The sequence below is a fragment of the Triturus cristatus genome, chromosome 5_1 (genome assembly GCF_964204655.1).
Source record: "Triturus cristatus chromosome 5_1, aTriCri1.1, whole genome shotgun sequence".
Classification (NCBI taxonomy): domain Eukaryota; kingdom Metazoa; phylum Chordata; class Amphibia; order Caudata; family Salamandridae; genus Triturus; species Triturus cristatus.
Window position 1 is genome coordinate 809,736,681 of NC_140587.1, and position 25,942 is coordinate 809,762,622.

Below are 25,942 nucleotides of genomic sequence, written 5' to 3' on the forward strand. Positions count from 1 at the left end.
TGACAGGGAAATAGGAAGGCAATTAACAATTGCTTTATTAACCTTCCTGCTTTCTCAAATTTGCTTGAAAATGCACCACTTGTACACTCTTTTTTGAAAATTTTCTGGGGGGAGAACCCCCCGAACCCTCCGTAGGTGGTTCGGGCTCGCTTGCTCGCTGCAGAGCAGTATAATAATTTTTTTTTACGCCTTACCACTTTCAAATCTCACCAGCCGCTACTGATAGCCAGTGAGAGAGAGAATAATAAACATCTCATTCTTATAGTAAATTCTCAAGGCTATTGCAATGCAAGCAAACCTACCTTTTTGTATTTAACTGTTCTAGATATGACAAGTGATATGAGCCACTCTCTTGGTGGTCTAGATTTATTAATGCGAATATGCCAAATACGTAAATGAATATAATGCAATAGTTTGACTCATAAGAAAGGGTTTCTCACAAACTTGGTGAACAAAATGGTATCGACAATGGTCCAAGCCAACATGGCTGAATGAAACATGTATTGATCACATCTTCCAAGTAAAAACTGCTCACAAGAAAACATTAATAACCACATCAATAACAGTGTTATGACGCAGAAAGCCTGCCAGCCCCCACAGATGCCCTACTTAATAAAAGAATGCACGGTTTGCACTTTAGCATCTAAACAAGAAATTAGCTTGGCAATTAGTTTTTAAAAAGATTTAAATATAAGCAACAGCAAATTAGTCAGCCAAACCTGGTGTGATTAATGATTTCTACTGTTTGCTCCTGATGTTACATGTGGGTAGTTTTCTTGTCTACTACTCAAAACCCAGACAAAGTGGAGGTACAATAAAATACAGAGCTGGATGACAGCTGAAGCCCGTGGCACTGGGTAGGATATGGGACTTGAAGCTCTAAGCACTACAATGAGCCTCTAAACTCAAGCAGCACAGGAATGCTTTGGTTCGGGAAGAAAAGGCACTTAATAGACAGGGCAGTTACTCTTGTTGGACAGGTCCATATAGCTACACAATCTAAAGTAGTTGGCTCAGCAGTGAGCAAATGTTTAGGAGACTACAAACAACTTGATGTGTGTGTGTGTGTGTGTCTATATATAAAGTGTGTTTGGGTGTGTTGATGTTTGTGTGCATTGCTCAAAATGCTAAGATGCAGGGGTGACTAGCAGAAAAAGTAGAAAAATGGGAGACAGGGGGCTGTCAAGGATTCCCTTTACAATGTCAGCACCGACTTATGGAAGGTCAATTATGAGTCTGGTAAATTTCTTATCCCCAGTTACCAGGTAGTTCATCTCGTCTCCTGGAAGAGAGAATCAAATCCTGCTCACCCTTGTCAGTTCAAGTTCCAGAAAGTGCAGGTTTCACATGCTCACTTTCCGGTATCTCACCCTCCCATTACTGGCATGCTGCAAGAACTCATCACCCACACACCCTTACTGACCTTTGTAAAATGTACACCCTGGAACCCTGATCAGAGTTACTTTGGCAGGAAGAGTACTGGAAACTGTAAAGGGACTATATAACGGCTCAATATTTGGGCCTTAGTTGCCTACTCACCACCTTGTAGCTAGCATTCTTGCCATATGCTGATTCATTGTCATGCTTCTTATGATTTGCCCAGATGCTAAAGTCTAATTTAAGATATTGACATACATTTGTGCCAAATTGGTTCTTCTAGCTCTTGATGCTGGTTCTTACTAAGAATTCAAAGACCCACTTTCTTGGAAAGGTTGACGGGTACTGACGAGTAGCGTCTAGCCTAGTCTTATATTTAAGAGCTGTAAAAGATAAAAGACATGATAGAGACATTTAAATTAAATACTCCAGGTCTATAAACGTGACGATGGGACCCTCTCGGGAGACTTTTATCTGCAGTTACAGACCTTAGCAGCCTGCTGGAGGGAGAGAACTACATCCCCCAGCATTCCAAGCATATCTGGTCAGGAGGCGGTGATGGGACGCGCCGGAGCATCATAAATCAACTAGAGTAGTCCTGCAGTGCGGGACCCTCTTGGGAGACTTTTGTCTGCAGTAATGGACCTTGGCAGCTTGTTGGGGGGAAAGAGAACTACACTACCCATCATTCCAAGCATTTCGAACCAAGAGGCCGCGGTGGCGGCGGGAGGTGCCGGAGCACCATAAATCAACTAGAGGATTCCTGCAGCATGGGACGCATGCAGGGCACGCCTGGGGGTGGCCCGGGTGGAACCAGGCGAAGAGCTGGGCAGTCTGCTCACGTCCGTGCCTGGAATACGCTGGGCTGGGCCTACCCTCTTGGCCTCAAGTCAAGTCACGTTTTGCTCACCCCTGGATGTGGTGTGGCACCATCCCAATGTTGCAATAGTGAGACCTTTCATGCTATTTATTTACCTTACGAATTAAGTGGACTTCGATAATCACTGAGCAGTTATTCGTTTTATCGAGTTTTAATGAGTGGTATTCTAACAGCCTTAAATTAAGGGTGCTAAGGGAATCAAGTGAACTTAATTGTATTTTATCATTGATAACATGAGAAAGCACAAGGCTGGAGGATCCAAAGAGGGAGTGGCTACAAAAAGTACCACTATTGACTCATTCCTTGCCCAAGCTGTGGGAGTTATTTCCAAAGACATTGACTTGGCTGAATGCCGTTTATCCTTGGGTATGACTGGGCCAAGTGGTCAGGCGTTAATCCCCGGAGAGCCCGACTCAATCGATGTACCACCTACAACTGGACATTATGTTAGTCAAGAAGCAGTGGCTCGTAGTATTTTACAGGAGTCGCCTATAGTGGCAGAGGTAGCCTCTCCCCCAGTGGCCCATGTTTCTGTGGTCTGTTCACCAATAGCCAAACCTAAGAGAAAGTCCAAGAGGGTGGTGGCTGCTAGTACAGATCCTACTGTATCGGTAGTACAATCCTGTGATAGGTCGAATAACCATCTCGCCCCAACGGATGAATGGTGTTGTGGCCCTGCCTTGTGGAACCTTGTCACCATCGTTAAGGATTTAGTCCTACCTCTAAAGGAGAAATTGGAGCATCTGGAAAAGAAAATTGATAAAATAACTTTATTATGTAGTAGTATGACTAATAGGAGAACAGCTAATGCCATTACTAATATAGGGGCATATCTACAAGGCGGCGATAGAAAATAATCGCCACTTTTGCGGCCGTTTTCGGCGATACTTTTATCGCCTAATTAGCAAGGTCGCGCTAACGCGTTAAACCTTGCATTAGCGCAGGAATTCTTAACGACCAGCTTTGCATCTCTAATGAGATGCAAAGTGGGCATTCCTGACCTGACATGACAGGAGAAATGTCGCTAAGCGACATTTCTCCTATCTTCAAGCCCCATGCTATGAAGCAGAGCGGCAGGAAAAGTAGCGATAACCCCTGTTATCGCTACTTTCCTTATGCCTGCTTCAGGACTGACTTAGCCATGATATCCTAAGGAAGGTGGATATCATGGCTAAGTTTGTGAGGCCCTATCAACAAGCTAACGCCACATTTCGTGAGATTATCGCTGGGTTTCCAGCGATAATCTCACGTTAGGCAGTTAGCGCTAGGATTTTTATTGCTTTTGAGATAAGCGTTGCTAATAGCACGCTATCTCAGAGATAAAAATCCACGCTAGCCGGCGATAATTATCCTAGCGCTAAGTGCGCTTAGCGATAATTATCGCCGGTTGTTGCTGATATGCCCCATAGTGCTCCCCCACCTACAACCATAGGCCAGAACTGCTCTGCCACAAAGTCTATCCTTATTAGGCAACCTGCTGGGGTATCATCTCGGGTGGCAGTTTTTCTGGGACTGCTGTGGGTGGGCCTGGAACTGGGTGTGCACCGGAGGCTACTTCTGGTTTTGTTCCTCCTATTCCTGGGCCCCCACTTGGGCAGCCAGCAGCCATAGTTCAGTTCAGTTCAAATACTTTATTCGACAAATGAATGTCATAAAAGTAAACAATTCAAACAATCATATAGTACAATTACAAATAAAAATACAGGGTATTGTCTACAAACTCATGGTGAATTACTAAACAGTTTAAAACAGGATTTCAAAGATAAAAACAGTGCATTTCTAAGCATAAAATATACGAGATACAAGCGAGTTCTAAGGGAAATTATGCACAATACCTATCACATGATACATAAAGTGCTTAATGCATAGTGCAAATGTCACATGCAGATTAAAGTGCAAACATATCAAACAGTACAATCATAGGATATACTGAGTGCAAAGCGTCAAGCAAAGGCAAGACCAAGGAAAGTACTATGTGCAATGTGCTGAGCGTACAAAAGTACAAAACTAAAATTACAATATAACCTTTAAAAATCTAGACAGTCAGGTAGCGGAAGTCTATTTCTCATATTTTTAGAACGTGTGGCTGAGACCAGAAAGCTGGCAATGTTAAAAATATCCCATGGTGTACTTAGTAACTGCAGGTAAAGTAATGCTGGTCTAACCTGCATGAAGCCCTTCCCTTTCAAAATTGGAATTAAGTACTTATTCCGCATAGTGGAATAAAAGGGACAAAACATCATAAAATGAAGGGTATTCTGGGTAGAAAAATTATCACATGTGCAGGGTATTGAAGACTCTGGGTTACTCCACTCCTGGAAATCGCCTAGTAGGAATGGAACTGGATTAAAACGAAACCTAGTTAAAAGCCAGCGATGGTATGGGATATTAACTAATATCAAATAGGGTTCGATACAGATGTTAGTTTTTGTTAGGAAATGAGCCCTTACAAGTGGTTTCTGCAGCTCTGTAACCTCCCGTTCTGCAGACAATATCTTTTTGAAATTATTTTTTACCCATATAACATCCTCCTTCCGTATCTTTTCGGGGGATTCAAATAGCTCAGGCCGTCCCAGCTTAGTTAGCCCGCTTTTAACATAGGTCAACCACTTAATTTTATTAGAGTTGTCCAAACGTACACAGTCACTTAGGATTTTATGGTTCAAAGTTAGTTCAGAATTGAAACCACACTTTGAGCCAGCAAAGCAACGGAGCTAGGCTCAAAGTGTCTGAGATGTAACCAATTCCAAGTTCCTGGTGTATAGAAAAGACTGGTGTTGATTGTGGAACTGATAAAAGACTGCGTAAAAATTTATTTTCGGCTATTTGGATGCCTGGTTGATCCTTATAGCCCCAGATCGAGGAACCATAAGTTGCAATTGCGACACACTTGGCGCTATATATTTTCAATATGCTCTTAATTGGTCTTGCCCCCAAGCGTTTGGCAAACCCCATAAGTCCTATAGCAGAACGTGTGACAGAATTCTTTTTAATTTTCTGCTGCGGGATCCAGGAAAACTTCTCATCGAAGACTACCCCTAAGTAAGTAAAAGAGGAGACCGAGGTCACCTCTTGGCCATTACAAAAAAAGGGGTGGGGTTTTCTTGTTTTACCACCAATTGACAAGATATGAGACTTACTGTTATTCACAACTAGGTCCAACGATTTCATATGGGCCCCAAACGCATCCAGAAGCCGCTGTAAAGCAACCGCAGTGCGGGCAATAAGGAACGCGTCATCTGCGTATAGGAGGACCGGGATGGAATAGTCTCCTACACGCGGAATATCCGGGGTTGCTGATAAGAGTGATCTGTCTAGGTCATTAATATAGAGGGTAAAAAGAACTGGTGCCAAAATACACCCTTGCCGAACACCACGGGTAGATCTAAAAGAACTTGTACATTTACCATCCCGTGAAATTCTGACCGAGGCGAAAAGATCCTGGTGAAGATCGGACAAAAAGTGCACCAGGGGAGGATCAAGACCTTTTTCTAACAGAATGGTCCACAGCTTAGACCTGTTAACCAGGTCAAAAGCTGAGGATAAGTCCATGAAAGCCAGTCTAATACAGCCTTCCTTCGCCACGGTATATTTGTTGATTAATATTGACAGGTTAAGGCACTGATCAATGGTACTTCTGTTTTTTCTAAAGCCATATTGTAGGTCTGAAATAATGTTCTTATCAACAGCCCAGTCAGAAATTTTCATTAAAATTACTTTGCCTAAAATCTTCACGGAAGAATCGATCAAGGATATAGGTCTGTAGCACCGCGGGTCCCCTCTCTGGCCTTTCTTAAAAATTGGGATAATTGTAGAACAGGACCATGATGCGGGTAACCCTATGGAGCCAGAGACGTTAAAAACATTGGCCAGGATCTTCGCCCAAAATTTAGGGTTTGATTTAAATACATCAGCCAGGACTAAATCAGGGCCAGGAGCCTTGTCACTGATAGTTTCTCTTATAGCTTTCTCCACATCTGTTTCGCAGAACACGAGTGTAGTTCGTGACTCAACAAATGGGACGCTAGGGCAGAGATCCAAATTCTCAGGAGAGGCATATATTGCCTCAAAATGAGACAACCATTGGGCCTCAGTGATGTGGCAGTCCTGAATTTCATTATCCAAACCGGAGAAAAAAGGAGTATTGATAATCCCCCAAAATTTTGAGCTATCCCTGATGACGTCTACTGATAGCAACGCATGCCACGCCTCAGCCTTAATCTCGGATTTCCGCTTATAAGTTGCCAACTTATACTGTTTGCGCAGGACCGCTATCAGGGATCTATCTCGAGGTTTTGTTTTCAGCGCTTCGTTTAAAAGGCGATGGGCGAGAGAGCAATTGCTGTCAAACCACTTAGGGCCATGTGCCGGTCTCGAGATATGTTTGACTGTGAGTTCACTGGCAATTTGTTTACAAATACCCTCGAAAGCTCTAAATATTTCATCTTTTGAACTCAATGGGTTATCGCAGATTGAAAAGTGCCCCTCGCATTTCGTGCGAAGTTCGTTAAAAAAGATATCCGGGATCACCTTAGGCCACCTAAGCCGTCTCCCTTGGTCACAGGTGGATACGAAACAAGGTGCAGTTTGGGTCTTGTCACTAGATCGTGAGCTGCAACATATATTGAGTTCCAGAATGACAGGGTTATGGTCGCTAAAGGGCGATTCTCTTGCATTGTAAAAAACAACTTTATCCAATAGCCCTGGAGACAAAAAAATGTAATCAATAATGGTATCTTTAGTATTGGATTTAAAGGTCGGGCACCGCTCAAGCTTATTAGCGAAGCCCGGTTCAAAAAGGTCAGCATCAGACAAGAGGGACTCTAAGGCCTCCCCCTCCCCAGTGTGTTCAAAATGGGGCGATGAGGCATAATTATGGCCAAGATCATCGGCAATGAGGCAATTTTGTTGGCAAAGATGAATAATAAAATCGCCCATGAGTACGACAAAGAACGCAGTAGTTTGCGAAGCCCTATATTTTTCTAAAAACAAGTTCAAATTAATCAAGTGTTGATGCCTAAAAATAACTTCCCCAGAATTATAAAAGTTCACCAAAAGTATCTTAGGTTGAGAGGTAGAGCAGATTTCGATTGCCAAACAGTTGAAAGAATCTACATGAATCCTATTTATAGGTCCCTGTATATTTAAAGATAAAAGTAACAAAAGCCCACCTTTTGCTCTACCGACTATGGTGGCTTGAGCTGGGAGAAAAAAGGAACTGAAACCATCCACCCAGAAATCTCCTCCTTATCCCAAGATTCCTGGATGGCGATTATATCAAAAGATTTTTAAAACGCTAGCCACTGAGGATTATCTCTTTTACTTCTTAGGCCCGCAATGTTCCAGCTAACAGCTCTACAAAAAGGGGCATTTACCACGCCAATGTCTATTTCCAAATTAGTTGGACAAGGGCTAACAAATAGGCAGTTGTTACTCTCCATGCCTAATCCCACCAAATCATTGGGAGCAGAAGGAGGCAAAATAACATCTGGTTCCATATTAATTGTGCAGGGGGTAACAGATAGGCAATTATTATTCTCGAGGCCTAGACCCTCCACATCATTGGAAACAAAGAGAGACGGTATGGTGTCAGGTTCAAAGAGTCAATCATTTGAGTCCAACATGTTTAAGGGAGAAAATCTATTAGTCAGTGGTAAGCCCACCTCCTCACCCCCTGACTGGGCAATTATAGTATTAGAGGATAGAGAACCAACTCCTCCCGATCTATTTCTATGCCAATACTGGGGTGGATAAAACTTAATATTAGCATGTGGCCTGCTAGAGGCCACCCCCAGATTTGGGGGAGGGTAGAAATAGCCCAATGGTACAGCCCTTATACCTTCTGAATTAAGGGCAGAAGTATCCCAAAACAACCTATCTGCTATGTCGGGTTTGTTAAAATTTACAATTATGCAGTCCCCTACAATATTTTTAGGCTGGTTGCCCACCCACGACAATCGTCTAGCCATAATAATGTGGTCTGAAATATCGTGCGGGCCCGTACAATAGTGATTACACCAATTTCTTGTTTTACGTAAGAAACCATCTGTAGATTCCTGAACGGTGTGGTCAAGGGAGGGAACCCCAACAAGGACCGCAACAAGAGGGGTAGCTTCAGGGGGGAGATCAATCCTGTTACAGTTGTTAGAGATAGAACTATTGTGTGACACAGGGCTCTCCCTTGTTACAGAACCCAAACCTCTAGGTTGCATAGGAACGGCGCCATGAGGGGCTATGGATACATTTTGCCTTATAATAGGGGAAGGGACCATCCTACCCTCCAAATTCACAAGACCACCCGGCCCCAATGAGTTCGACTGGACACAAGTTTGAATAGACCCTCTGGTAACTGATCCAGTCACTACTGGTGTCGCATCACTAAAGTTAGTAAACGGCGGACAGAGATTGTCTTTTAAACGGGAATCCAAAATACAGTGTAAATGATCACACTTTTTTTTTAAGGTCAGCGACACAGCAGTTCATAGTTTCAATAATATCATTTGCAATGGAGGACAGCATGGATTCAAATCTTGTGCCAAAAATATCCTCAATAAGGAGCCGTAAGGACTGCTGGATAGAAACATCAATTCCTAGGAAAGTACTAATTGGACCAACCTTAGGGCCTTTGCCACGCTTTACTGGTTTTTTCTTTTGTGACCGTTTTACATCAGACGGCCCAACCCTAGGGACCCCTGGACACAAGGGGCTGTGATGACTCTGTGGGCTAGTCTGGTCACCCAGGTTGGCCATAACAGGTACTGGAACATCCTGAGGTAAATCTGGGGCAATGATCACTACCTCGGGTTCCAAAGGGATAGGAGCCGCTTCCAGATCCGCCAACCCGACTCTGGGCACAACATCTGTGTCCAATCCTAGTTCTTTTTCGGCATTAGCGATTCCTTTATTCAAGGCACCCACCGCAGAGGTCAAATAGGAGATAATAGAGGGGGATTGTCTAGGTATTTTCGCTTTTATACCCCCTTTATCAGCATCCCCCATGAGCTTACGCTTACCCATCTTGAGGCGTTAGAGGGGAGGCCCAGTCCAGTCTTCGACGGGCTTTGACGGGTGCGGACGGGCCCGCCCTTGGCCCGGGCACGCCCGCATGCGTCCTGCGCTGCGAGAGGTCACTGCTGGTTAAGTGGACCTCCGGCGCCCTCTGATGATGCTGGTAGAAGGCGCCTTGCAGGGAACTCTGGGAAGTGTAGTCCCTTCGCTGCCCGGTGCCGTTTCCCTCACGGCGGGAGCAGGGAGCCTTGTTGCCGGTATGCCGTTCCCCTCACGGCAGTGGAAACTCAGGAAGTGATAGAATGGCAGCCCAAAAGGTAATAGTGCCGCAATCGCGCGTCCCGCGCTGCGAGAGGTCACTGCTGGTTAAGTGGACCTCCGGCGCCCTCTGATGATGCTGGTAGAAGGCGCCTTGCAGGGAACTCTGGGAAGTGTAGTCCCTTCGCTGCCCGGTGCCGTTTCCCTCACGGCGGGAGCAGGGAGCCTTGTTGCCGGTATGCCTTTCCCCTCACTGTAGTGGAAACTCAGGAAGTGATAGAATGGCAGCCCAAAATGTAATAGTGCCGCAATCGCGCGTCCCCATAGTTAATCAGCATGAAATTATCGTCCTTACTTAAACCAACAGCAGTTGAACCCACTGAAACTGCCCAATTTAGGGGTATATTCTCCTGCCTCCAGTCATCAGTCATTCTCTTGTGATTCCACAATAATTAACTTGCCACTTGCATGTTGCCCATATGTGACCGTTTTGATTAACGTACCCTCTCTGAACCCAGAACAACGGGAATCTAAAACAACCCTCAAGAAAAATGTTTTGCATTGGCTGAATAGGAACCTTCAATTTCCTATAGAGCATGAGCATCAAATGTTGTTAGTCAGGAGAATGGAGTGGATTGGGCCATTAAGGAAAAGTTTTAAAGGGGTCTTTATTATCATTCATTTTCCTCATCCTAGCTATGCCAGAGATATTTTGGCCAAATCATCTTTGCCCTCCCCATTTGCCAGAACTATGGCGCTATACCGGCTGGTTTTTTTTACAGCCATTTACGTTCCTCCGATAGAACACACACAGTGAGTTATAACTCCCAGGGAGGGTATGGTCTAGATGCTTGTCTGTTTCCCCTTTGACTACGTCCAATAGGTTCCAGAGGTTGAATTCTCTCCATGATAACGAATGACTCATGGAAAGCAGCTTTACTGTGAGGTCAGGTTGGGTATTTCCAGAGGAACTAAAGGTGTCTAATGCTGGAATAGGTGCGTACACAATAAATCTGCCCGGGAGATGCTATTTTACTGATAGTGAAGCCTATGAACCTATTCCCGGGTTGCTTGAGATAAGATACTGTAACACTAGTGTTATCCATATGCCCACTGATAGTATTGACACTGCTACTAATACTAAATGTGTTGATAATCTTAGCCCTAGGTGCTCGTCCTCTACTACCCTAGCTGTCAGGGACACCAATAAAGGCATGAAAATGTTGTTATCATTTTCATCATGGAATGTGGGAGGGTTATCGAATAAAATAGGAAGTCCTGAGTTGGTATGTATTTCATCTGCTTTTGATGTCCTTTGTATACATGAATCATGGAGTGTGAAATCGATACATGTTGTGGGTTTTTCCTCATATTTCCTAGATGCGATACCCTCCTGTGCCAGGCAGACCAAAGGAGGTTTACAAAACCTAATTTCTAATAGGCTCCCTGTAATTGTAAAAAAGAGCCTATTGGTCAGACCTAATTTCCAAGTGATGTGGCTTATAATTAAGTCAGAGAGTGATTTGGTCCAGATAAACGTTTAAAATAACGTGTTTGATTCAACACATAGTAAGGCAGTCTATGCTCTTGATACTGGACTGGAAATATTCCTCTGATCTATTAATTCTAATTATGTAATTCTTTGGGCAGGTGATTTTAACCTTTTATGGCGTTATTTGTGTGTGGATTCGCCGATCAAGGTTGGGCTGATTCCACCCACTTCCATCATACCGACTATGGGAATGCTTTAAACTTACTTATTGCCAAATATGACCTGCAGTTATTGACATACAAAAGGGAAGAGAATGGGGATGTAGTCTCTACTTTTAGGGCGATTATTGACCACGCAATGGTGTCTGCCTCGGTAAGTTCTCAAAGTGGCCTGTCTAGTGTGGTCAGGCTTCTATTAGTGACCATAATCCAGTTATGATTCCTTTTTTATTTTTGGGCATTAAAAGTCCAGTTTCATCTGTAGTTAGTATTATTGCTCCCACAAGACCTAATGGGATGAGAATTACATAGGCAGGAGTTAATCCATGCTGTTTAACCCAAAATATTTTAGCTAGCAACTCTCTGGAATTTAAATATTGTTTAAATCAAGCATTAATTATTTCCATGTTACTAGAACAATTTAATTATATAGTAAGTTCCATCAATGCACTCTTGATGCGTAAAGTGCATTCCTCTCATGCCAAAAACAAGGGATGGTTTGACCATTCATGTACTCTGCCAGCCCGGTGCCTGAAGGTAGCCCTACATAGTTCCCCTCGGGATAATGAATTCAATAAATCCCATCGCACTGATTACTAACAGGCAATTGCCTTGAAGAAAAAGTCTCTCCAGGAAGAGGCATGGACTGGGTTGTTAGCGGCAGAATCGAATGATAGCAAACTATTTTGGGATACGGTAAATGCCCCGTTTCTAAACAATTAGGACACTCCCGAGTTAACCTCATTTATTTCTTGCGAAGCATGGGTGGAGCATTTTTTCAGCATCCTCAAATGTAGGCATAAGGAGGGTGGAGTAGAGGCTCATGTGACGATTATAATCAGAATCCCCTCCCACTAGATATCTGAGTTGAAGAGGTGATCCTAGCCCTACATGCAAGTGCTGGGGGTAGGGCTCAAGGCCCTGATGGGGTACCTGTAGATGTTTTTAAAACTTATAGATCTATGGGGACCCATCCTAGCCAGGGTGTTCAATGCTGTCAATACTTGTATGATTCCATCTTCACGGGATCCCTATATTGTGGTGCTACTTTTTAAGAAGGGTGATTGATCTAACCCAAATAACTACCACCCTATTTCATTATTGGATTCTTCAGTGAAAGCGATGAGAAGAATTCTACTCATGAGACTTGAGGAATGGACTGAGGAAAATTGTGCCCTATCCTCCGAACAGTTCGGTTTTTAGAAAGGGTTCAGGGACAATTGAGCAATGTGTAAACTTAGATCTCTGGATAGGGAAATATGTTGAGGCCAAAACAGGCTCCCTATATCTTTGTCTTGCGGATCTAAGTAGTGCATTTGATTTAGTCAATCATTCCTTATATGGTCAGCGTTGATTTCCCTTGGTGCTCCTGTAGCTATTGTTAATCTCCTTGCACGTCATTACTTCAAGTTATCAAGTAAAGTGCGCGATGGACCGCAGGGTGAATGCTCACCCACTTTTAAAGTAGAACAATGCATTTGGCAAGGATGTGTTCTGGACCGTTTTATTAATAGAGAAGACTCCTTTCTACAGGCCATACAAGCTGATGCCCCCAGTGTTTCCACACGTCCTATACCAGAGTTATTAATATACGCCCATGACGCTGTGTTGATATCTAGGACCCTGGTTGGCCTCCAGAAATTGTTGAATGCCTTTGCTGAGTTCATGGATGATAAGTGTATGAAGATTAATGAATCCAAAACAGTCGCAATGATCTGCGGGCACAACCCAAAAAATTGCAGATCTTTTTTATTGATAATGTGCCTATTGTTGGGGTAAATTTGTTTCATTATTTGGGAATCCTCCTAATGATCAATTGTTGTTGGGACCAACAGGTTATTAATGCTAAATTTAAAATGGCTAGAAACTCGAATGGAATCTTAACGTTTTCATCCAAGTTGGGTAGCCGGCCAATCAAAGAAATGGTAAAGATATATAAGGCTAGGGGGGTGGGTACCACTAATGAAGGGGCTGGCCTTTGGGTTCATTCCCCTAGTAAGCCATTGCAACTTGAGAAAAACTGTTTTATTAAATGTTTACTATGTCTTCCCCTTCTGCTTCTAATTGCATTACTCACCAAGAACTTGGATTAAAATATTTAGAAGACTTACACTTGGTTAAACCTTTACTCCTTTGGTTTTCTATTTGGTCCAAAGTGGAGACTAGTTTTACTAAATCAATCATTATAGACTGTCTAAACCTGGATAATGCTTTTCGCATTCCATGACTGTTGTAAATTAATTCATCTTTTAGTACCCTTTTAAAATTGTCAGTGTGTAGTGACCCCTTAACGGTCCTGAAACTCAATAAGAATTTGATTAAAGTTACCTTTTTTAGGCATAGGGCAGATCTGAGGATAGATTCGGAAAGGATGAAATCTACAGTCCGTATGTCTAAGTCTCTTTCCTTGGAGGAGGGTTATCACATTTATTTGTCTTGTGTCAATGATAATCAACACCGATATGTGCTGTCTAGGTTTCAGCTTGGTATGGTACACCATCTGGTAGCCTTCCCTTCTATGAAGGTATGTCCTCCAGAATCGACTCCTTGGTCATGCAATGGAATGAGCAAGCAGAGCACAAACCACGTTATGCTATTCTGTAGTTTTTACTCAGAATATCAACTGTACTATCTCAAACCCATCTTTGTTGCACCGAGTATTAGACACTATAATGTGGCCTTGAAGTTTCTGCTATTTTTAATTGACCATCCAGTGTGTTTTAAAGTTGCTACTTTTATTTTGCAGGCAATGAATTTAAGGAATAGTTTTAGGTATTAGATTTTATTAGCTGCAGATCTATCAAACAATATATTATGTTGGATTGTGGAATTTATGTATTATCTGGAATTATGCATTTTATTTTATACAATTTCTTGATGTTTTATCATATTTATGTACTTTCATGGCTGTAAACTAGCAGAATAAAGTTGAAATGATGATGATCATTATGAATATGGGAACATTAAAGAAGTGTCAGTATAGAAAAAAAAGTGTCAAGGAATAAGATTTGTTCTACATAACACAGTAAGGACATTCATCACAAAAATGGGGGTAAACGTGAGGAACCTCCTTTATCAGGGGAGGTGCAGGCACAATTGATGAAGGAATTAGATAAAGTGTGAAACCAAAATTGGGGTCTCGTTAAAAGGAAAGAGTAAAGGGAATGTTGGAGAGCAAAACCACTGTGCTGATGCCAGTGAGATATCAGAAAACTGAATGTGAATGACAGTCCTAAAGAATATATATTGACATTGAAATTGTTAAAGAACCTGAGACCAAGAGCATTTACTGATAATTTAATACGTTGTAAACTCCCTGAGAAATTGTGAGGGAATAGTGAAAATCAAACTCTCAAAATACAATTAAAGCCAGCATTTTATACCTATCAATAATGGCCTGCAGAAATTAAATGTAGTTAGCTCTTCTTAGCTATTGCACCCTGTTACATTTGAATTGTATTGGTGCTGTCACAGGCAGAAGAATTTAACAGTCTTTCAGATCAGTTGTTCAGTTCCCTTTGATAGTTGTGCTTGAAGTGGTATTTTGAGAGGCGACGGAATGTTCTGTACAGTGTGTGTTTCCATCTGAAAAAAGAAAGGATTAGTTAAACGCGGCAAGTGTATTCTTAAACTTCATTGTGAAGATAGGAACTTGTTTTACCCCATTCCAAATTAATGATCAGTGTCCTTCTGTGCATCTCCATACTTAAGATGTCTTATGGTGCAGTGGAAGTTGCTAGAGTGCGGATATTAATCCCTAGAGAACAGAAACAGCCGAAGCAACACTCAAACCGATCTTAGGACACCTAAAAGTACACCAACAACTCCTTCCTGTGTGGGAATGTGCAGACATTAATTTTGTAGGGACAAAGAACTTTGAAACTAGACAAAGTCCACAGCCATCTCTGATATCAGTCTCACGCCTCTATGAGAAGTTATCTAGTCAAGTACGTTTCATCCCTCAAGGAGAATGCACGCCAACATTTAAAGTAGTGCGTCTGTCTGGACTGATATCACCCAGTTTACATTACTTACCAAGAATAGGATTAAACAAATATTTTTCCAAGCCAGGCTGGACAAATGCGAGTTGGATGAGGGGAAAAAATCGCTAGTAATATTCTAAAGGTCCTAGGATAAGGAAGAGTGGGCTAACCATTACCTGACATATGTAAACATTATGAAACACCGTTCTGTGCTGACAAGGCTGAGATGTGGTATTGTGCACCACCTAGTTGCTTTTCCTCATATGAGGTCCTGCCCCTCTGAAGCAAATCTGTGTCCCCTTGATGGTCATAGCAAACGAAGCACACTGCACTTTCTATTGTTCTGTAAACTGTTTCAGAATCTGAGGCTCCGTTATTTGAAACCTATGTTTGCTGACAAGAAAGTCCAATCTCATAAAGCTGCACTGAACTTTTTCTTGTCACTAGGTGGCCCCTGTGTGTGCTACAATATTGCATTATTTATAATGAATGCTATCAAAACAAAGAATGAGTATCACAATAGTTAATGGATTGAGTATCATATATTTTATTGTTCTTCAATATACAAGACATTGATATATTTTCATTACTGACTTGTAGTATTGATCTGTAAGATTAACTGTACATATTATTTTTAGACGTGTTTTAACCGTACCCTTTTATACAATATCGCTGTAATAGAATTGGGGGTGGATATTTTATTGTATTCACTGTGTTTTATGTACTAAATAACCATGAGATTTGGATGAAGGACTGTGAATTTAATCGTTTGTATTTATACTTTTATATGTATTTTAGCTATGTACTTTTATGGTTGTATTCTTTCTGCAACTGACTATAGTTTACAAACGGAACTGATATCACTCAGTCATCACAAGTAGAAACCTGCCAAACCTTTCCATCATAGACCCAGGTATGGAAAAGAATTACAAGTTTACGGATGCTGAACAGGACATCTTGGACAAAGAGGTTGTAAGTCACCATGACCATCTAATGTGCCATCTCATGCTGCAGCAAACACCAAAAGGAAAGAAAAGCATGTTTGTTGACTGAGATATTGGCCAAAATCAATACTGAATCAATATATCCACTTGATGTTGAGAACATTAAAAAAAGGTTCTAAACCTGGAAATTCTAGGTACTTAAGTGAGTTGCCAACCACAAGCCCGAAAACATGGCATCGAGTGCTAGTTCTCCACCTCAGCTCTACCTCAAACTGTGGGAAGAACCAATTGTGACCACTCTCAACATGTCGATAGTGGACAACATAAAAAGGAGGTCAGAACAATCCAAGTTAACAGTCATGAGAGCCGTATTGGAAGTGCATGTGGTTGTTAAAAAGTTGACTTAGCTGAGAATCATCATTGTTGTGAAGAGTGGCTGATATATTCACATTGATCCATGCATATTTGTTGCATTCTCTGTTTAATATGATGACTGTGTTCCTTTAATTTACTTGTACTCTGCCGCATGCCTTTGCATGCGACATGTTATGTTTCCAAGAGAGTTCCACATTCCACTAGTGGGAGGTCAGTTGAGTAAGAAAGGTTGTTGGAGGCATTGTGGCTACTTTAACTTGGGAGATGCTTGTACCTATTGAACGTGATACCAAATAAATACTTCAACTTTATTTTTTAATGGACTTCAATTCATAATAATATTTCATAGGGGCTAACAGCTCTCTAATGGTACTGCTGACATGTATTGAGATTAGGCTACAACAATCATCATATATTATAACATTGATGATGAAGGTTTGAATTGTCTGTCCAGTACCTTAAGCATTTGTTACCACAGTATAGCTAATGTGGCTTCTCGTCAGCATCATAACATTGTAGTTTCGTACAGAGCACCTAACACACCAGTTCAAAATACACAGATCCACATCACAGACCATTTGTATATGAATATAGCAGCTTCAGCACACTTGTTCCTGTCTACCTGAGGTCACCACATGTACCTTATTGAAGCCAGTTGACCCTAGGATATCAGAAAATCCTGCTGTAGCATAGATGTTTTCTTTGCTGTCATTAGCTGTGTGGCTGTTCAAGAGGAATTGTATATGCTGCTCACTCACTCTCTGCAAAGCATCAATCACTTAGCAGAGAATTTAGCTAAAGGTTGACTAAGTGCCACACACCAATCCTACTGCCTGCTGTGTGGTGCAGTTTGCCAAGAATTCCAGTTCTTTTAGCATTTTCATAAAGGGGGAATGGCAGCGGATTCCTTTGTTGGGCTCCATTGTATCCGTAATGGTGAAAATATGTTTGTCTGGTGCCCGAATTGAGCCTGTGTAACCTCTGGATTCCAAGCAGACTCATGTTTATAGGTTCCAGCCACACTATGTCAATCCAGGCTCTTCTCCTGCCTTCTGCACCCTTTAACGTCATGGTGGCCTGGTTTGCATTCTCATGCTGCATGTTTTTTTTGTTGCAGAACATGGATCTGGCATAGCATTGTATAGTGGCCTAAGAGTGTTGTATCCATTTCGGCGGACTAGAGAATAGAAGTGTGAGCTGCTGCAAGCAATCTGTGATAGCTTCACCTGTCTCTGGCTGTTATGTAATCTGGCCCAGTGTGCAGGTGTGTGTGATATTGTACTATTTTCAGCTCAAACAGTGCACGTACTGCATTGTTTTGCAATATTGTGTTAGTATTTGAATTTCTTTTATTGTTTTACAACTTTTCTTCCATTCGCCGCACTTTCATGAATTGTATAACCTGGTTTTAACTGGTGTCGTTTTAAGGAGGTATTTTTTTACTAGTTTTTAATGACCTCTGGTACTTATTGTTGAGCGTTATTTACCACATGTGTTATTTATCACATGTGGTAAATAGCACATGTGTAAAATAGGGCATGCGTTAAATAGTACATATGTTCAATAGCGCATATAGACAACAGACGTGGTATTTAGCACACGTGCTAAATAACACACATGTTTTTTAGCTCACAATCAAAGGATTTGTTGCACTATTTACCCCTGCATGTGGTAATTATCATTACGCCTAACTCATAATCAGGGCCTAAGAGTTTGTCTTGGAAAAGGGAGAATAACACGCACATTTATGTGCTCAACACACCAGAATTCACATGTCTAGATAAATATTGGGAATTTTTCACCTGATGAATTTCAGCTGGTTTGATCTGCCGAAATCTATTCGGGGAAAACTGCGGGGTGTGGTGTTAGATGTCAAACTCCTAACTGCGATATGTGCAGTAACAGGAGTTACCTCATATATCGGAATTAACCGTGGTACTTGTAATCTGGGTTCCCCATATTTACCAGGTGCATTAAAAATGCAAAACTGTTAATTCCAGTATCTGCCGTAAAAAGTGTTACATCACTTATTGGAAATTATTGGGTCACTCATAATGAGGAACTTAGAAGGACCACATCTCCCTCACTCACAATCCTCTCTCACTACCAGTAATTCAAAACCCAGGTCATATCACATGGAAAAACACTTTTTCGAATGCTGAAAGAGATGTCCCTTAAAAACAGAAATCTAAGCACCTTTTTCTCCACATGTGGTATAAACAGGACCACCTGTCCCATTCCAAGCATCAGTGAATAGGTAAGACACATTTTCAAACAGCCCCTTAACTAGTACTTAAAAGTACCTGTAAGTGACTTCAAGGGAACAGCTGCAGAGGACATGATACCGGAAGATTGTGATTCACTTGTGGTCTTTTGCATCCGCCTAAACCACCTCAGGTACTCTTCTCTCACCTGAAAAGATAGAGGGAAGAAATGAGGATCAACATTGAAAAGTCAAAATAAGGGACAGGAAGATCACTTCACAACAGTTTTAAAGAGAGATTCAGAACATACTAAGCACTGTTTCATTTAAAGAGAGACAGACATGTTATTGAAATAACAGATCTTGCTAGAATTGAAAGAAGTACTCAAACAGAAAGGGAGTGTGGGTGATCCCAGCAGAGGGATGGAGGAAGGAAGGGATATCCTCAAGGAGATGGCATGTTGATGAAATGCCCGTTTGCAGTGACATCCAAATAATGTTTTCATTGAGCTTTTAATGGAGCCCAAAGGTTGCTATTCCACAGAATTTACATGGAGATGACGACCTGGAGTCAGCCTCAGTTCAAGATTTTTCGCTGGTTCAGACAAAACCAGGGTCTTCCCCTTTTTCTGGCAAAAAGACCATATTTTAACAAATTTGTTGTCATCTGGCACCCTTGTGTGGCCCTTTTTTTGTGGTGCCATTTGGTGTCTGTTTAAAGTTGCCTTAATAAATCACTTAGTCAGCTAACAGGTACCCTCACTGAGATTACAAAGAGGTCAAATATTGCAGTGCTATGATTCCACCCACAGACAACAGAAGTCCTCATTCAATCATGTTAGGCCTGGGAGAAATTTAAATGACGCGGGCTTAATTCACATAAATCCAGGAACTTTCCATTACGCTTGTTGAATTAATGAAATTATGCGGCTTCGGCCTTTTGCAGAATTACGTGCAATTTGCTGCAAAAACCTACTGTGCAAAGTAAAAGTCACTGTAAACATTTACAGTGAATGCATGAGAACAATGTTTAAATACACCCTCACACAAATAATTGACACATTTTGTGGTAAAATATAGAGCAAAATTATAGATTTGCGTTTTGTGCAATTTCGCATAATTTCGACAAAATTTCACGTAATTACACAGAAATTGTTTTTGCACACCTCTAGTGAAGATACATACATGGATATATATCATAGATTTTCTGGAAAAAACATGTTTGACAATTTTATTTCAACATAATGTTACCCGTTTCAAAGAGGCTTATGAGATCTCAATAGGGTGATTTCCACACTTTTTTTCTGATCACTAGTAGTGTAGTAATTCATCAATAATCATGTCTCCATATTACTTATTAACTGAAGTGTCAGAGAGATTAAGACAATTACAATGGAATCTCAAAAGTTGGGCACCCACTTAAAATGGTTTTCTGCTCAAGTAGTTGTTTTTATTGCCTGCTGGCTCTGACACCTGGCAATACAAAATCAGAAAATAATCTGTAATACAATATTACGGTTTAATAGAGGAATACTTATTTTATGTTTGATTATTTCACAGGCTGTTGTAAAAAAATAATCTACTACAAGAACTTCGATAAGTACCTCAAGCTTCCATATTTTATTAAAATATCAGACGGAGAGAAGGAAGTAATTATGTCAGGTGAAAGAAACCCACAACAAAAAGAACTGAAAATATAAGAAAAGATAGGGTGACATGAGAAAAGAACATTTAACCATTGAGATGAGGATGAGATTAAATACAAACTAGGAAGTAATCGTGAAGAGAAATTTGAAATCATTAGAAAGTAATTTTTCCAAATATTTCTGAGGAAAGATTACCTGGCGGTTTAGGATACAGTGAACCAACAGGATGAAGGCTCCCTGGAGGCTATTGATGATGGTGAATAAGTATGCCATGATCTGAGCGGCGCTCCCAAACTGAAACAGGCCAATAATCCATGTACAGCCCAAAATGAGGAGCTGAGCACTGGCTTTAAAGGTCAGAAGCCTAAAATACAAAAACATGTAGAGTGTCAAATGGGAGATGTTATGTCTGGAGAGAATGGAGTGTGTGTGCAATCAAAGGGCCTTATTTATGAAAAGTGTTACATAGCTGGGTTGAAATAGCAATGGGACACTTTTCAGTGCGCCATCCATGCAACACCATAGATGCGCCGTATTTACTGCACAGCTCTCCATGTCATAAGGATTTACATATACGTCAGGAATCCGGACATATCTCTTGGTACAAAAGTGGCGCATTATTGGAGTGTGTCTGGAAACAGATGCACATCCAGCAAAGTGCCATATCACATTGGGCAAGCTCCATGTGAAAAGGGGAGCGTCACCGCACACCCCTGCTGCAAGCAGGTGTAAGGATTTGACGCAGTGACGCAGTATAAGTGAAACCGTGAAATCTCATAGATTTTACAGCCCCACTTTACGAGGCTTTTCTGCATTGAAAAGCCCAGCCTGCATACATTATACCTGTTGCAGGTATAATGTAGTGCAGGGGTTTACCAAGTGACGCATTTGCCTAGATGTGTCACTTTGTAAGTATGGTGCAGTGAGGCGCATATTTTAAGCCACTGCAGCATCACAAAAAGTGATGCAACGGAGGCGTAAGAGCCTCATAAATGAGGTCCAAAGTTTCTAGATGTATCATCAAGGCTCAATATAATCTGTATTCGATCCACAGCAATTCTACTTAACCTGAGATACAATGTATTACAATTGCTCAAGTAAGAACCAATCAGGGCAGTGACCGCTGTAATGCTGTAAAGCAAGAGAAAGTGAGCACTGAATTTTGGGGAATAAGTGAAAGCTTTTTCTCTAAACATCAAATAACGGAATAGGAATACTTTTAAAAACACTTTCCCAATTATTTGCACTCAAAACTTGATGTGCCTCGATTAACTTTTCCACTTTGTGTCTGCATTTGCCATGCCTTATGCAGACCATACCTAGGAATCTACTGATCAGGAGGATCAGTCAAAATAGTTTGGGCCTTCCAATCCAGAAAAGGATCGGATCTGGGGTGGATTGGCTGCCTCCTTTTGTTGACTGCCAGCAGAGCCGTGGTGTCAATGCTTTGGGGTTACTAACAGGGAGCAGTGGTAAGTCAAACGATTGTTCATTAATGATTTACACACTCAAGAGCACTAGACACATAATATGCATTTCAACATGTTTATTTTAAAATGACAGAATCAAGTGCACACATTGGGCCAGATTCACAAAAGTAATCTGAGACAAAATCCTAACTTTACGACTTTCGGTATTCCCAAAAGGCATTTAGAAGTAGTAAAGTCAGGATTCCTAACTTTACTACTCTTAAATGCCTTTTGTGAATACCGAAAGTCATAAAGTTAGGATTTTGTATTAATTTAGGAGTAGTAAAGTTAGGATTCCCAACTTTACTACTCCTAAATGCCTTTTGTGAATACCAAAAGTCGTAAAGTTAGGATTTTGTCTCAGATTACTTTTGTGAATCAGGCCCAATAATGGTAACATCACAGAAGATAAAAAGCAGCAAGGCTTTTCAATAACAGTGAAAAGAGGAAAAAAATGTAACATCACAATTTATAGCCCTTAACACCCTCACTGTGCTATCTGCAAGTGCTTTGCTAGTTCTAGCATATGAATAAATAATAAGCCAGAGATTCAGAGGTGGTAAGCATTCCTGGACAATGTGATTTGTTGTCTGTTTGGAATAGCTTGACAGCTATTTTGAGCACAAGGGCAAGCAGATTGTATCTATGCAAGAACACAAACCTGGCACCAGTTAGTGAAGGCAGACACTTTGCAGAGCCTCAGAGAGTCTTGCTGGAGGCTTCAATATTCAATCTGGTGTTCTGCTCATCTGGATTTGCGATCTGTGCCTGTGACTTGGGTGAAGTTTCTCTCCTGACCAGTGGTCAGTGGCTGTCCTTTTATACTATATTTTTTCTAAGATGGAATTTCCAACATCACCTTAGGAATGTCTGGTATAAACAAACAGCATCCACATGCTTGTCTAAATGGATTCCTTTACATAAATAAGGTAAAATTCAACAATTCAGACTAAATTATTTTGGCTATTGCTCTTATTTGATCTAGAAAAAGGCACCTATCCTAGACCAATGCTGCACTCAGTGTTTTGTCTGTGTTATTAATGGGAATAAAACATATTTAGAGGTCAAAGGGATGTGGAATATTTTCAATTCCTCAGGAAGATAAAGGCCACTATGTTTTAGAGCTAGTAAGTTAAAGACCACCATTTTCTAGAGAGGCCTCTGGCAAAATGGAGTATCGGCCTGCACAAAATGTAGTCTACATGTATGTTTTCAAGAAACTAAAACTAAAATAAAGAAGCCTAAAACCAAATGAATACAATATATTAAATAATAGAAATAGGGAGGGAAACTGTCATAAGATCTAAGACATTTATGGAATAGGTTCTGAACTAAGCAATCACTAGTCACTGAATGTGTTTTTGATTGATCTTGCTTATCAAACCTTCATGACATACTCATTACACATTTACAGAATAAAAGTACATGCCAGAAATGTGCATTTGATGAAAAAGTAATTCATACCTTGTTACATGTTCAATAACACATCTCTTCAAACTGAAATGGAAAAGAGGCCTCTGCACTGGAAGACATGACCTTTACAACACAAGTCTCAATAAAGAAAATAGTTTCAAATGTGTAGTATTATATAATTCCCTTTGTACCAAATTATACTTTTTTTGCATCTCTGAAAATGATTTGAACTCTTCCTCCATTTATATAACTGAACAATTGAATGCAGGAGTGATGGATTGCAACAGGGTGCTGACCCACCATGATATCTTGGCATTATACATAATTATAGGGATCATACAAAACCGGAAATAAAACTAACTATATATTGACATTCATTTAATTAGTTTGAACCCACAATTTTCAGAAGGGTGAAAGAGAAAGTGGTTCATCTAAAAAGATATTTACGAAGAAGAAAATATCCTACTGCATGAATTCCATCCTTATACTTTCCTTTACTGCCCAGTAACAAAGCCTGAGATCTGGGAAGGCCCATCATCCATGGAAGAGGGCAAGCTGCAAAAATCATAGAGCTTAATGGGTTTTACCAATATACTCTGTTAAAGCAATCAAGTATCAAGACCTAGGTTTCAAGGGTATACATGAATTGAAGTAAATGACTGAAGAAATAACCAGATCTAATTTTGAAAAAAACGTGAACGCATATAAATTTGTAATAAGGGCAAATGTTTGGGAATGTCCCCATTTTGAGGTGATCACTCATCCAATGAAAGATAAAGATATAGCCTCACACTTTTAAAAAAATCTTTAAAACACTCTTGCAACAAATCATCATAATTAGCTGTCAAATGTTCATGGTTCATACCCTGGTTGTGTAACTTGGAGTTCTTCCAGATTGATGTTTCCTACTAGCAAAATCTGTGTTTTATACATTTTCAGCTTATATCACGACCTGGCCCAGCTCCTGTGCCCAGGTGTCATACCTGGGAGGACCAGATAGGAGTCAGGAAACCCATTGCAACATTGTCAGCATAAGTAGTTTATCTGATATGAGCCACACAATAAAGAGAGACTATCACTAGAACTAGATATGTAGAAGATATGAGGCTCTATATTTGAGGTGCATAATATCAGTGACAGGGAACAGCCCTTCTGCGTCCCTCAGTCATCCTTGATGGGCTCTGATACCTGGAATTCTCAGACATAACCACTTTTGTTTCTCAAAATAACGATTGCACCCTTTGTATCTGGCCAAAGTGGCCCAGAGGAATTCCCCACCTACCAGATTAAATGTCTTTTGACATTCAATAACTGCCATTTTTTATGTAACATTGCCATATTCCTTTGAGCTGTGGCATCTCGTTTAGTGACAAATCCATGCTGCCATGGGGTTCCTATTTATGTCATGCACATTATATATCTTGCTTGGTACTCCATCAAGACCCAAAGCTTTCTGTCTCAGAAGGGAGCTGGGCAAAACAAGAACAGGTGAGACAATTGGTTTGGCAATGGTTCATCAATAAAGTAATAACTCCGGAATTGGTAACCGAGAAAGTAAATAGATCAGGGCTGTTGACCTATGTATTGAAGTTGGGATAGTGAGAAGCAACATGGGTTGAAAGCAATGTGATAATTATATCAAGGTGAAACCCCCCAAAAAAGCATCAGCTCTCCTAAATCATGTGTTCCACTTACATCCTTTACTTCTCACAATATCGTCTTTTCTTCTACATCCATACCTTGCCTTGCTTTATGTAGATAGCTGAGAAAGTGCTCTGCAAAACATATTCCACTGCAGCATTTTACTACATTATTAGAGTAAAAGGTTTGGGGTCTGGGTTGTGTTCTGAAGGGAAGGAGTGGATTTGCAGGGAGAACTCTAAGCGGTGGTACCTGCATCATACAGTCACAGCCTTATGCCCCAGAGGAAACCCTTTACATGTCTTGGGTCACATTGGTCCTCTAAGTGGCAATGGCACTGTAAGAGCATTAGCAAAGTCAGGTCACAGGCTCATACCACCTCGGTGACCCAGCACTATTGAGACATCCCTCAGCATTGTAAAATATACAAAAAAGGGATGGGTGGAATTCTTGAATTAATCTCAGTCACTGGTAATTACAGAGGCAGCATCCCAGTCCATCGTTATTTTGCACACCATGCCACCTCAGTTTGGATGCAGCCATATGCAAACCAGATTTGACCCTGCTCCAATGGGAACAGTCCAGTCCAAACATGCCGATCTTGATCCTCACTGAACCGGAACACAAGCATCCAAGGACCAGTTTCACCCTAGTTAGGGCTCATCAGTCAGGTATTGCTTGGTTCCAACAACACAGTGTGCATTGGACCCACGTATGAGCATATTGGTCTAACTTAGGGTGACACAGTAAAATATACAAAAAAGTGATGGATGGTATGCTTGATTATTCTCAGCCACACTCCAGTCCATCATTATTTTCCACACCATGCCACCTCAGTTTGGACTGAGCCATATGAAAATCAATTTTGACCCTGATCCAGTAGGAAAAGTCCAGCCAGAACTGCCAGGCCAGGTCCTCCGTGATCCAGAACACAAGCAAGCCAGGAACGTTTTTGCCCTAGTTAAGGCTCATCAGCCAGGTATAGTTTGGTTCCAGTGACACAACTAATGGAAGAGTAAATTGTACATGTGAATT

The 25,942-nt window shown here is 41.1% G+C and overlaps 1 protein-coding gene across 1 annotated transcript in view; it reads right to left on the reverse strand.

Annotated features, from left to right (window-relative positions):
- Positions 1 to 1,656: 1,656 nt before the first annotated feature.
- The window catches only part of LOC146831504 (adhesion G protein-coupled receptor E1-like), a 227,140-nt gene continuing 202,854 nt past the window's right edge, over positions 1,657 to 25,942 (reverse strand). Inside the window, exons 14-16 of the mRNA XM_085603927.1 lie at positions 20,580 to 20,748; positions 18,839 to 18,947; positions 1,657 to 1,760 (exon numbers count right to left, since the gene is read on the reverse strand). Of these exons, the coding sequence (XP_085460053.1) occupies positions 1,657 to 1,760; positions 18,839 to 18,947; positions 20,580 to 20,748 (382 nt within the window). The remainder of the gene's footprint in view (positions 1,761 to 18,838; positions 18,948 to 20,579; positions 20,749 to 25,942) is intronic.